This window comes from Geotrypetes seraphini, chromosome 13 (genome assembly GCF_902459505.1).
Source record: "Geotrypetes seraphini chromosome 13, aGeoSer1.1, whole genome shotgun sequence".
Lineage (NCBI taxonomy): Eukaryota > Metazoa > Chordata > Amphibia > Gymnophiona > Dermophiidae > Geotrypetes > Geotrypetes seraphini.
The window spans coordinates 61,904,580-61,919,290 of record NC_047096.1 but is presented as its reverse complement, the minus strand read 5'-3'; the positions used below and the strand labels follow the sequence as shown (position 1 = coordinate 61,919,290).

Genomic DNA, 14,711 nt, shown 5'->3' with positions numbered 1-14,711 from the left:
TCCAATTAATAATAGCAGTATTAAATATATATGCAATAATTCTATAATAGTATTCAATTCAATTATAATGTAAATTTATCATAACATCCAATATATTAATAATAATTGAATCAAAAATTATAAAATATTATTATTATTATTTTTTTTTTTAAATGGATGGAATAAAATCAAAAATTAATTTAAGTCATAAAATTCAATATATTGTAATAAAATTTGAATCAAAAATTGTCATTCTTATTTTATCTTGCATTTTCTATATCCTTTCTTCAGATGAAACTTCCATTTTATTCTGATTATATGTAGACATTAGTTCCTCTTCTTTTTTCTTTCTTTATTTCCATCTATTTTCATTAGATAAATTTGCTTTATTCTGCTTTATTATGTAGACATTGGTTCTTCTTGTGTCAAAAATTCTTTCAGTTTAGCAGGATCTTGAAAATACATAGATTTATTTCCTGTAGAAATTCTCATTGTAGACGGATAGTAAAGACCATACATGTAGCCCTTTTCTTTTAATTGTTGTCTGAATGTAAGGAATTGTTTCCTTATATTTGCAGTATCTTTAGCAAAGTCAGGAACAAAAATCAGTTTAGATCCTTTATAGTTTAGGTTTTTATTTGCTTTTGCCACTTTTAAGATCTCAAATGCTTGTTGGTATCTTAATACTTTGAAGATCAGAGGTCTAGGAGCTGTCTGGTTTGTTTGTTTTCTTGTGGGGATTCTGTGGGCACGTTCTATCTCCAACGGCCATTTAGAATTCAGCTGCAGCAGTTTAGGCAAAAGATTTTCCAAGAACTGTATAGGGTTTTCTCCTTCAATATTTTCAGCTAAGCCAAGGATTCTAATATTCTTTCTTTTTCCTCGATTCTCCATATCAATTAGTTGATTTTTTAAGGCTGTTACATTTTTCTTTTCCTCTTCACACTTTTGTGTGAAAGTTTCCAACTGACAGATTCTTTCCTCCATCACAGACATTCTTTGTCTGTCAGTTTGGATTTCTTGTTTCAGGTTAATCAACTCTTCCTTCACTTCTGATAATTTGTTGGCATTATCAGTCAGCATTATTTTGATTTTAAATAATTCCGCCATGATGTCAGCTTTTTCATTAATTTCATCTGCTTCCAGCGGGATTGGTACGCTGGACGGCGATACAGGGGTTACCTTTGACCTTTTTGCCGACACTCCCGAAGTACAAGGTTTTTCATTTTTTCCTTGCCTTATCGCTGCCATTTCCGCCGTTGATTTTTATTATTTTTAAGTCGGACAAGTAAATAAATAGTTTTATTTTATTCAGTTGTTGCCTGGGACTCAGGAGCTCTGCGGTTAAGCTGCCATATCGTGCGCGCTCCAAGCCACGCCCCCCCATCCGCACGTTTCAGTACATGAAGGTCCATTTGCAAAAGTTCCCCCATATTAGTACATAAGACTCATAGCTTGGCAGTATCATTTTCCGACATCTGTCTGTAATATAACCTAGCCTTTTCTCTTCATCCAGCAGGTATGATTAGAACAGTTGAGCAGGTGGTTTATTGTGAATTTGGAATAAACTCCCCAACACATGTTTTCAGTCGAGCTTGGGAATAGCTTAGAGGAGTCTGAAATCCTTCTCCTCCCCCAGAATCTCTCTCACCATTTTATTCTTCAGGTCATTTCTCTATTTTTTTCATGGAGTAGAAAGATTGCGAGTACTCGAGAAGAAGCTGTTACTTTTAGCAGCTGGCTTCATCTTCAGCAGTATGGGAGTAAGCCTTAAGGGAGCTTGCAGAGATCTGATTTTGGATAATGAGTTTCTCTGCCAGTTAAACCATGACAGTTCAGTTTTGAGTTCCAGCCACATCCCTGGCCTTGATTTTAGCTACAACCTGTGCATCTGTGGTAATCTTTGGCCACATAGTGATGGAAACCCTGGTGTCCATTGCAGAGGGATAGTGAGGCACAGTTGGGGACTGCTCCTCTTGACTGAGTGGGAATTTGGCTGTTGCTGACAGAGGAGTCCTTGTACAAATACAAAGGTTTATTCAGTAAAAGGCAAGGAACAAATTCATGGTTCCCTTTCTGCGTCGGCCATTTCGTTGCAATCTTCATTCAGTTTTAGGCAGGTGAATTTGATTTAAATCAAATCAATTTAAATTACTAGTCAGAAATACTTGATTTAAATCACAATTGTTGGCTGGAGAGAGGAAATTATATAGTTTGCCTATATTCTTAAGGGAAAACAGTCTTCCATTGAGTTAAGAGCTCATGTCGACCTCATAGGTGGAATTGTGTGCAGTAACTCCAGTTGATATTTGTAGGGCGATATTGATATTTAGTCATTACTTCATACATTTTGCTAAGCATTATAAATTGGATGTGGATGTATGAGTAGAGGCTAATTGTGGTGTTGACGTACTTTGGGCAGGGATTTCTGTTTCTTACCCACTTTAAAGATTGTTTGGATATTTACCACAAGTTCTGGACTAGTCTGGTAAGGACAACAAAGAAGGAGAAATTAAGTATTAACATGATGATTTCCTTTTGCTTCAGTCCCACTAGACCAGTCCAGAGTCCTGCAAGGCTTGTGTAATTTCTTCTCATTTCAGATTTTCAGTCATGAAAGGTTACATGTGTTTTATTTTTTCAATTCAACTCAAATTGTTTCAGAATTCTATTCAGATCTCCACTGCTTTGTCATTCAAAATAGTAAAGACCTGAAGCTGCATGACACCCTTATAGGGCACCAGTCTTTATTCTTTGCCTCCATCTGCTGGCTGACGGACAAAAACCCACAGGTTCTAGAGTGGTCTGGTAGGACTAAAGGAAAGAAAATTATCAGGTAAGACTTAATTTCTCCTTCCTTTAAATAGGATTCTATATGCTTCTGTGCTCTGACTTAACCTTTGTGATCATTACTATGTTTGAGCTGGTCTAGCAGGACCTGTTTCCCCTTGCCTCCTCTCATCAGTTCTTTCCTTTTGCATCCCTTACCTTTTTGTGAAGGTGAGAGGCTGTAGTTGAAGGCTCACTTGATGGAAGATGTAAGGAAAGAGGCCATGTTTATTTACTCTCAGATAGGAATGTATATAAAGGGAGATTATATATAATGGCTTCCTGATGAGAGCTGGATGGAAAGGAATAAAAAGAAGGGAGTAAGAAGAAAGCAGCATTTCAACATAGCCCACTAAAAGTCATCTATACTAAAATGATCAAACATCTTTTGCACTTGTTGTTTTTTACTTCCAAAATGCTTATCCCTTTTCACTTCCCTTACATTACAGATCCGAGAGCTAGTTCCAGAGTCTCAGGCCTACATGGATCTTCTTGCCTTTGAGCGGAAATTGGATCAGACAATTGCTAGGAAAAGGATGGAAATACAAGAGGCCATCAAGAAACCTTTAACGGTGTGCTCTGTGACAGAGATGTTTTATTGTAATTAAATATATGTCTTTCCCTACTGAATCTACCCCCATACAGCTAAGTACTTTTAGTACATATTTATCTAAATTAAAATAAGTTATAAAAATAAAAAAAAAAATCGATCCGATGACGATTTGGAGCATAAAGCCATACACTATGAAAACTAATTGAGAGTATGGTGGCTCCGCTGAGAATTGGGAAGACTGTTATAATATATAAATAACAAATATTAAGAATGAGGTGCATTATGAATGCGTGATTACATCTAGCATTCTTGGAGTTAGTTCCCCACTGACTGGAATGTTTGTTGACTACTCAGTTAAGTAGCTATTTAGATAAGCTAATGGTATGAACTAATGCAATGATATGAAATAGTGCAATAGTGACATTCGGCTGTTATACAAAGATTACCTTCTTAGTTTCCCCTATTTTTGGACCAGCTGAAACAAGGAGTACTATTGCACCAGGAGAATACCACAGATTGCTTTTATGGGAGAATTCATCAATGGATGCTAATCACATTAGCCCATGCTAAAGACACCTATTATATTTTTATGGGCATCCTTAGCATTTAGCGTGCGCTAACGTGGTTAGCATCAGTTGATGATTGCTCCCCTCGGTGGTGGGTCTTTTAGTATGGTGCTAATTAGGCCCTAGAGCAAGTCACTGTCAATATAATATGTTTGTTTATTAAAATTTGATATCCCACAGAAGTTTACAACAGTTCTCTGCGGCTATCAATTAAAACATATATTCAATAAACAAAAAAGAAAGAAAGGAACTCCATAACATATAGGAAAGATAAACCTATGTAATCACACAAGAGGGAAAAAAAGTGGCATACCTTCTAAAAAACACTCCATACAGATTTTTAAATAAAACTTAATATAGATGTAAAAAAAAAAAAAATAAAAAACACTCCATAAGTCCAGCAGTCTGTCTGAATGCCCTTCTGGACTTTACCATTATTTATTAATGTTTGCTAGAAAGCTGCAACATAAAACATAAGATCATTGGGGTATATCATGCTGAGTGATACTGGCTAAAGCATAATTTACTGTGCATTATCAGAGTGAGAAACTGAGAAGGGATGCCTAAAGGTCGATACCGATCAACCAGTAGATCGCAAAGGCAACACGAGTCAATCGCGGAGCCCATCCCGGGCTCTGTGAAAGACTCGCATTGCCTTTGCATTCTCCTGGCTGGCCCGGAACTTACTGTCCAACATCAGAATTGACGGCGGGGGGGGGGGAGGGGGGAAGGCTGTTGGCCTGTTGGGTGTCAGGAAACAGGGAGAATTCGGCGGTGGCTTGGGGGCCTGTTCCCAGATGACAGCGCTGGTGGTGGCTTGGGGAGAAAGACAGGGAGGCAGAACAGGGAGACGGAAAGAAAGAAAGGAGGGGCATGGAGACAAAGAAAGGAGGGGCATGGAGGCGGAAAGAAAGAAAGGGAGGCATGGAGACAGAAAGTAAGAAGGGGCAAGGAGACAGAAAGAAAGACAGATAGAAAGAAAGTAAGAAAGGGGGTAGGGAGACAGAAAGACAGAGAGAAAAAGAAGGGGAGGGGGCAGGGAGATAGGAAGAAAAAGTTGGGGGAGAGAATGGAGTGTGCTAGGGGGCAGGCAGGGAGAGAGGAAGAAAAAGTTGGACTCAGGAAGGACAGAGATGTTGATTGGGGAATGGAATGAGGTCTGGAGGAGACGAAGCATGCAGGAGGCAGAAAGAAGGGAATAAATATTGGATGCACAGTCAGAAGAAGATAGTGCAACCAGAGACTCATGAAATCACCAGACAACAAAGGTAGGAAAAATGATTTTATTTTCAATTTTGTGATCAAAATGTATCCATTTTGAGAATTTATATCTGCTGTCTATATTTTGCACTATGGCCCCCTTTTACTAAACCGCAGTAGCGGATTTTAGCGCAGGGAGCCTATGAGCGTCGAGAGCAGCGTGGGGCATTCAGCGCAGCTCCCTGCGCTAAAAACCATTATCATGGTTTAGTAAAAAGGGAGGGAGTATATTTGTCTATTTTTGTATAGTTGTTACTGAGGTGGCATTGCATATTTTAAAGTCATCTGCACTGACCTCTTTGAAAAAAACCCCGAATATAATTTTTTTTCCCCACTTCTTTATTATTTTCAATACTTACAATAAGTGTAACAATAAATATAACATTTTCTACTTAAATATCACACTTAATATTCTTATAATATCCATTTCAGAATTAATCCCCCCTCCCCCTAAACAATCACAATGCCCATACATAAAATATATATAATCATCCATATCAATTATTCAAAATTCATTAACCTATCATCCCCCCACCTCCCCCCTCCCGGATGTGCATATTTAAAGGGGAAACACTATTTAATATAAATGATAATTAACATTTTCTCTGCGTACAGTGTGCTTTGTGTTTTTTAAAATTTTATTGTTGGTAGATCATTTTGACTAGGTTGTTTTAAAAGTAGCTTGCAAGCCAATAAAGTGTGGGCATCCCTGATCTACATTATTAATATTTTCTTTTTTTAAATCCACAGCAAAAGCGCAAGCTGAGAATTTACATTTCAAATACCTTCACTCCTGGCAAGCCAGAAGGAGAGGAAGGAGAGAAGGTGGCCTCCTGGGAGCTGAGAGTCGAGGGAAAGCTCCTTGAAGATGTAAGGAGGACATGAAATTTGGCAATTCCCTTTATAGAAGGCCTAAATCATGCTATGTGTCTTACTAGAAAAGTATTCTAATTGGTCAGTGGAGGGAAATCAAGCCGGTATCCTCCTGTTAAACCTTTTCAACTTACTATCGGCAGTAATTTCAAACTATTTTGATTTATCTCAATAAACAATAAATCCTGGCAGAATTACCATTCTAATATGTGCCATACAACACTACAGGTGCTAAATTAATGCATGCTTCCCTTCATAACAAAAATCAAAAACCCACCCCCTACCCCATACAATCATTTATGTTAAACGGGGAAAAATGATATCTATTCATTACAATAATTTATTAATGGTCCCCACACATCCTGAAATTTTTTAAAATACCCTTTTTGAACAGCTAAAGTTCTTTCCATTTTATAAATGTGACAAATGTATCAAAAATTGAAAATCTTATAAATAAAATTTTTTTTTTTTTTAAAAACCTCCCCTGGCATTTGGAAAAGCTCTGTGTACAAGACAAGCTTTATGTGTACAAGACAGATGAATAAATCAACTTATCTTCAGAATAATCGGTACACCAACGGTGGCCAGTGTTTCACAATTCTGCTGCCTCAGGGTGTGACAAAGCCAATCAAAACTGGAGTGTGAGCAAAATATAAGATTATAAAACTCAAAAAAACTTCCAAACGTAGTTTTCAAAAAGCATGGCATAACTTAAGACATGCCATACTCAAAATATTTCCTTCAACCAATTTTAGATTTCTAAAAAAACTAAACAAGTTTATGAAAATACAGAAATCTGTGATGTTTTTTCATGAATTCTCTTCTGCCTTTGTTTCAACAGAACAATTTTCTGTCCAATTGATAGTCAACATCGGCGTATTTTTAAAACACCACCTTGGGTAGGTTTAGGACAGATATTCAATGCTGGACCATGTCCAGGCACCAGCATTGAATATCCAGGGCTAATTCATGATAAGGAAGTCACTAGGGATTATGTGGGTCCCAGTGACATGTCAGCTGGGATCTGCATAAGTGAAAACAGGTTCACTGGCCAGCTTCTGATTCTCCCTCCCCCACCCCCATCTCTTAACCAAAGCAATTCATAGAGACCAGGCCCACTGCCCTCTCACTTCCTTAGGCCCCTAGGCCTACTTTATAATGCAATGGTGGTCAAGTGGGGTCCATCTGGCAGAAGTGATGCACATTTCCAAGTTTTATTAAGATTTGATATTCCACCTATTAAAAAATGTCTAAGCATTTACATAAAATATTGAAATACTCCTGCCCATCATGACTTCTTTTCCATAATGGCCACTATAAGCCCTAGCAGCAGCCTTGTGGAACTAGTGAAGACTGCAACTAGAGTTGTGGCAGACATATTGGAGAAGGAACCGCGCTGGGCAGAAGCAAAAAGGCATTGCTTTTGCCCAGTGGATCCCACTAGACCACCACAGCATTACAGGGTAAGGGGGGGGGGGGAGATGGCAGGGCAAGGGGAGCAGGGTAGGGATGGCCTGGACTCTACTTACTCTCTTCACAGAAAGAGAGAAGGAGCATCATGATTGGAGGGGGCAAATGGGGGGGGGGAAGGCAGGGTAGGGAGGGCCTGGACTCTACTTACTCATTTCATGGAAAGAGAGAACATAAGAACATAAGAAGTTGCCTCCGCTGAGTCAGACCATAGGTCCATCCTGCCCAGCGGTCCGCTCCCGCGGCGGCCCATCAGGCCCATCGCCTGAGTAGTGGTCTATATCTATCTATACCCTTCAATCCCTTTTTCTTCTAGGAATCTATCCAAACTTTCTTTGAAACCATTTAATGTTTTCTTGTCTACAACAGCCTCTGGAAGCACGTTCCATGTATCCACCACCCTCTGAGTGAAAAAGAACTTCCTAGAGAGAGGGAGCATCACGATTGGAGGGGGCAAATGGGAGGGAAAGCAGGGTAGGTAGGGCCTGGACTCTACTTACTCATTTCACGGAAAGAGAGAGGGAGCATCACAATTGGAGGGGGGAAATGGGGGGGAAGGCAGGGTAGGGAGGGCCTGGACTCTACTTACTCATTTCACGGAAAGAGAGAGGGAGCATCACGATTGGAGGGGGCAAATGGGGGGGAAGGCAGGGTAGGGAGGGCCTGGACTCTACTTACTCATTTCACGGAAAGAGAGAGGGAGCATCACGATTGGAGGGGGCAAATGGGGGGGAAGGCAGGGTAGGGAGGCCCTGGACTCTACTTACTCACTTCACGGAAAGAGAGAGTGAGCATCACGATTGGAGGGAGCAAGGCGATCCCAGGAAATCCTTTAGTCGCTTTTGGGGAGGGGGGTGTTAAACTGAGCACCGGCCAATATGCAGACCAGTTCTTGAGACAGCTGTTTTGTAGTCCTAACTTTAGCCAATTACTTGACCGGTTAGTGGTATGAATATTGTTGCTAACCAATTTAAGTACTGGCTCCATGCATGGACTGCTCTGGCACTAATCAGTTATAACCCTTTTATGTCCCTTGTTTGTTTACTCATTCATTCAAGATTTGCTATACTGCTAAAAATGAACAAGGCAGAACTAAGCGATTCACAGACTAATAAAAGAGAGAAAAACTCTAATTACTATGACAAAAAATGCACACACTTAACCAAGCAAGCAACCATCCATATGAAAGTAATCATGAGAACAACAAAAAAAGTTGCCATATGGCAACTGAAATGAGTTGAGCATTTATGGGCACGAAGGGGTTAAATGCCACTGAATAAAACAAGTTAAGTGGCCAGAAATGATTTAACTAGGCAGGAGTCTGCAATATCAAGGGTATTCAGGAAATACATGGCAGCAATAACAGATGCCAACTGATAGTAACAAACCATTAGATATATGTTGTAGAAAATCATGTAGGACTCTCAAATGATACTATACTATTTGGTACAGCAATAAGAACTCAGAGTCCGATTTCAGCAAACAATAACAAACTATTATTAATATTGACAGGGGTCGCCATCCAACAAATAACTCAAAATTGGAAGGATTATACCAAATTAAACTATACATTTTGGTGGAATTCAGTCTGTCATATATACAAAATGGAAAAAACAATAGCATTACAACAGGGAAATATTCATTTTTTTTTTTTCCATTTTTTTTTATTTTCAAATTTTACATAAAGTGTACAAAATATTAAAATACAATTGATAAATACATAGTATCACTTTTATATCTAATACATTATATATCTAAATTTAATTTTCCCCCTCACCCTCCCCCCACCCTTTTATTACTTTAATATAATATTTTTAATTTTCAAATTTTACAAAAAGTGTACAACATGTTAGAATATAATTGATGAATATTCAATAACATTTTTATATCTAATACATTATGTTCTAAATAAATTTTATCCCCTCTCCCTCCCCCCACCCTTCTATTATTTTTCAATCATACATTACATATTGTATAATATATTATAACATATTATGTAGAAATTATTTTCCTTACCCCCCCTCTATGTGTGTCATTAAAAAAAAAAAAATCCTTAAAAGAAGAAAAGAAGAAAAATCCTATTATTTATTCATTACAGTATTTTGTCAATGGCCCCCATATTTTTATAAATTTAGTATATGTCCCCCTTTGTATTGCTATTGTTCTTTCCATTTTAAATATATGACATATTGTATTCCACCAAAATGTATAATTTAGGTTGTTATAATTCTTCCAGTTGTTAGTTATATGCTGAATGGCAACCCCTGTCATAATTAATAAAAGCTTGTTATTTTCTGGTGAAATTTGACTTTTTTTTCTCATCATCATTCCAAATAATATTGTATCATATGATATTGCAATATGATTTTCCATCAATTTATTAATTTGTGGCCAAATTGAATTCCAAAAAGTTTTAATATAGGGACAATGATACAATAAATGATCTAATGTCCCTGGTTCTAGATTACAGTGCCAGCATTTATTGGACTTAGAACTGTCTAATTTTTGTAAACGTGTAGGGGTCCAAAAAGCTCTATGTAATAAAAAGAACCAAGTTTGTCTCATAGATGCTGACACTGTACATCTCATTCTCCAAGACCAAATTAGTGGCCATTGAGATGCATTAATTTGATGCTTAATCTCAATGCTCCAAATATCTCTTAGACCATTTTTTGGTTTTTTATTTAAATATCCAGATATTAATTTATACCACAATGCGGCTTGATGTCCTAGGAAGTCTGCTTGAAAACATAAGAACTTTAAACTATATTGATTATTTAATGTTTTCCACTCAGGGAACCCAACCTGAATGGCCTGCTTCAACTGCAACCATTTAAAACTTTGTGTTTTATTAAGACCAAATCTATGTTGCAATTGTGAAAAATCCAGCAGTTTACCTTCTGAAATAACATCGTCTATAGATCTAATGCCTGCAATAATCCAGTTCTTCCAAAGGATTTGAGCTCCGCCAATTTTGATCTTGGAGTTTATCCATATAGATTGATTAGTTGATTTGTTTATTGGGATAGGTGTTAATTTATCAATAAATCTCAACGTTTTCCAAGTATCTATTAATATTTTATTTTCTCTGTATCTTCTAGGTATGTTAATACTTGGTAGATGAACTAAATTTAGGGGAAACATAAGGCGCCATTCTAAATATAACCAATCCGGTGCATTATCCATAAGTTCTGGGAGGATCCAATACATACCCTGACGTAGAATATAGGCTTGATGGTACCTATAGAAATTTGGAAAATTTACCCCTCCCTCCTTAATTGATTTTTGCAAAGTTACTAAAGCTATTCTAGGTGTTTTACCAAGCCAAAGAAATTTTGTTAAAATGCTATTGAGCTTTTTATAAAAGGACCCCTGAAAATAAATAGGTATCATACTCATTTGGTAGCAAACTACAGGTAACATCATCATTTTAATAGTTTGAACTCTTCCCCACCAAGAAATATGTAATGGGTTCCATTGTTCACATAACTCCGTAACTTTTTTTAATACATATTTTTCATTCTCTTTTACAGTATCTTCAATTGTATTTTTAACTTGAATGCCAAGATATTTAAATCCTTCTTCTTTCCATATGAATGGAAAAGTATCAAATAATCCTTTTACACAATGAACATTCAAGGGTATAATTTCAGATTTATTCCAATTAATTTTATAACCTGAAAATTTACCAAACTTATCAATTAATTCCAATAAAGTAGTTAAGGTTGACTCTGGATTTCTCAAATAAAGCAAAATATCGTCAGCATAAGCCGAAATTTTATATTCCATATCTGAATATGGAATACCTTGTATCTCCCTCTTTTGCTGTATTGCTAACAATAAGGGTTCTAATACAACATCAAATAACAAAGGAGATAAAGGACAACCTTGTCTAACTCCCCTCTGCAATTGAAAACCATCAGATATCTTATTATTAATATTTAGTCTTGCAATCGGGAAGCTATACAATGTTTTTACCATTTGTATAAATCCAGAACCTATACCAAACCATTCTAATGCCTGATACATAAAATTCCATTCTACCCTATCAAATGCTTTTTCAGCATCTAATGAAACTGTAAAAGCCGGTTCATCCATTTTTTTGATAAGTTTAACATGTGAAACAATAATCTAGAGTTATTAGAGGAATGTCTTTTAGCAACGAAACCCGTTTGATGCATATCTATAATATGTGGGAGAGCCTTGGCTAATCTCAAAGCCAAAATTTTCGCCAAAAGTTTATTATCAACATTTATCAAAGATATAGGCCTGTAGTTTGAAACCAAAGTAGGATCTTTATTTGGCTTAGGCAAAACAATTATTATTGATTCAGCCATAGTACCTTTAATATTACCTTTTATAAGTTGTGTCTGATATAAATTTAGTAAATGTGGGGAAAGGATATTTTGAAATGTTTTATAAAATTCTACTGTATAACCATCACCACCTGGAGCGGATCCAACTCTAAGAGATCTCAATGCTGTTTCTAATTCTTTTAATGATATAGGTTCTTCTAAACTCCGTTTTATATGATCAGGAACCTTAGGTCCATTAATTAAATCTAAAAAATTTTTTCCATCTTTTTGTCTCTCCATATAAGGCTCGGAAGAATACAGGTCCTTATAAAATTTTAAAAATTGTTTTAATATTATATTTGTTTGATTTGTTATTATACCATTTTCGTCTTTTATTCCATTAATATTAGTTCTTCTTTTTTTTGCTTTAAGATAATTTGCCAATAATCTCCCCGCCTTATTAGAATTTCCATAATACACTGTTTGCTTGGAAAACAAATCTCTTCTTATCATTTTTGAAGTTAATTCATTATATTTACCTTTTGCTTTCAAAAGAGCTTGCAAAATTTCATATTCCCATTTACTTACCAATTTAGCTTCTAATATTTTTATTTCTTTTTCTAATTCTATATATTGTATTTTAATCTGTTTCCTAATAAAAGCTGAATATGATATAATATTACCTCTCATAGTTGCTTTAAATGCATCCCATACATTCTCTATAGATGTATCCTCCACTAAGTTTATTTGAAAGAAATCGTTAATTTGTGTTTTGAAATTTTCCAAAAATTTGTCATCCATAAGCAATGCATTATCAAATCTCCAAAGAGGTCTAACATTCTCTAATTGATCTAATTGTAATTCTATCCATACTCCCGCATGATCCGAAATAATAATAGGATCTATGGAAGCTTTAATCACCTGTTGCACTTTATTTGTTGAAACAAAAATATAATCTATTCTTGAAAATGATTTATGAACCTGTGAACAAAATGAAAATTCCTGATCATTAAAATGAAGAATATGCCATATATCTTTTAAATCACATGACTGAACCAAATTATCTAAACCTAAAGATTTTATATTTTTACCTGGTTTTTTATCCAATAGTGGATCCATTACAGCATTAAAATCTCCAGCCACCACTAAATTAGAAGCAGCCAGTGGTAATAACATATTCTGTAATTTTTTAAAAAATTCTGATTGATTCGAATTAGGGGCATATATATTAAACAACGTCAGGGCATCATTTCCCATACCTATATCAATATGTATCCATCTTCCATGTGGATCTGAATTTTTTACCTTAATCTTGGCCATACATTTTTTATTTATAAGAATTGCTACCCCTGCTTTTTTACCCTCTGCTGGAGCAAAAAAACATTCTTTTACCCACCCACCCGATAGTTTCTGTGATTCCTTTATACTAAGATGGGTCTCCTGCAGACAGTAAATATCCGCATTTTGCTTTTTTAAAAATGTTAATACTTTTTTCCTTTTGATTACGTGATTCAGGCCATTGACATTAATAGAATATATCTTAAAAGACATTATACATTTTAATACTTCTCATTATAATCTTCTTCTCCTCTTCTTTCATATTTAGAATCCAAAATATGTTTTTCACGACACACATTTTTACCCCTAAAGTATCTAATCCCTTGTTTATTTTTCCCTTAATCATTCTAGTAGATACTCTCATTTTCCCTCCCTTTCCCACCCAATATAATGGCTGCTTAAGGCTACACATTGGAACTGTAACCCGAACATTTTCCTCCCCCCTAGGCAATTAATATTCAATCAAATTCCCCTTCTATCTATCTATATTAATCTTTAATTTCTTTATTCATTTTTCCATATCTTTTCATTAATGTATCTTTATCCATATAACAGTTTTAATTTATATTTCCTTAGTATTATTTTTACATCATAAAATTTTATCTTTAAACATATATTTAGTATTTTATCAATGTTTTTCTTAAATCTTGCTCTTTCTTTCTTGTAAATTTTTATTGTCTTTTCTTTGTTTCATTTTTCTTTTCTTCAGATATTTCAATATTTCATACTTTTATAATTTTTCATAAAGTCATCAAAACCCATCTTAATGTTTTATGTTAAAATATCATAGGTTCTGGTTTAGCAAGAAAAGCTTTTAATTTTTCTGGATCCTCGAAATACAGGGATTTATCTCCAGATGATACTCTCATTTTTGCCGGATAATATAGACCGTATTTAAAACCTTTTTCTTTTAGCTGAGGTCTCATGTCTAATAATCTCTTTCTTTTATTTGCTGTGTTTTTAGCAAAGTCCGGCAAAAACCATATTCTGGATCCTTTATAATTTAGATTTTTGTCTTTCTTTGCAGCATTTAATATTTCTAATGCTTGTTGGTATCTAAGCATTTTGAAAATTAGCGGTCTTGGCCTGCCTTTGTTTTCTACATTTTTAACTGGGATTCTATGCGCCCTTTCTATTTCAAGTGGTTGTTTCAAGTCCAGGTGTAATATTTTTGGAATTAAATTTTCAAGAAAAGGATAGCATTTTTTCCTTCTAAATTTTCTTGTATTCCAAAAAGTTTAATGTTTTTCCTTCTTCCTCTATTCTCATAGTCTTCCAGTTGATCTTTCAATTTATTCAATTCCAGGCTGTCATTTTTGCATCTATTTGATTCACTTTCCAAAACCTCCATTTTTGATTCTAATTCAGTTGTTCTTTTGTTATTAACTTCCATTTGTCTGTGGATGTTTAATATTTCTTCCTTCATTTCAGACATATTGGTTACAGTTTCCTTAAGCATTTGTTTAATTTGTCTTAGTTCTTCCATAACTTCTGCTTTACTCAATATGTCAGGTTCTTCAACAGGAAGTGGGATCTTGCTTGGTGTTA

The 14,711-nt window shown here is 35.5% G+C and overlaps 1 protein-coding gene across 3 annotated transcripts in view; it reads left to right on the top strand.

The window, feature by feature from the left end:
- Window positions 1-14,711, top strand: part of SMARCD2 (SWI/SNF related, matrix associated, actin dependent regulator of chromatin, subfamily d, member 2) — a 154,780-nt gene that overhangs the window by 103,774 nt on the left and 36,295 nt on the right. For all 3 annotated transcript variants that reach the window (XM_033917370.1, XM_033917371.1, XM_033917369.1), the window contains exons 4-5: window positions 3,258-3,380; window positions 5,938-6,057. In XM_033917370.1, coding sequence (XP_033773261.1) covers window positions 3,258-3,380; window positions 5,938-6,057 — 243 coding nt within the window. The remainder of the gene's footprint in view (window positions 1-3,257; window positions 3,381-5,937; window positions 6,058-14,711) is intronic.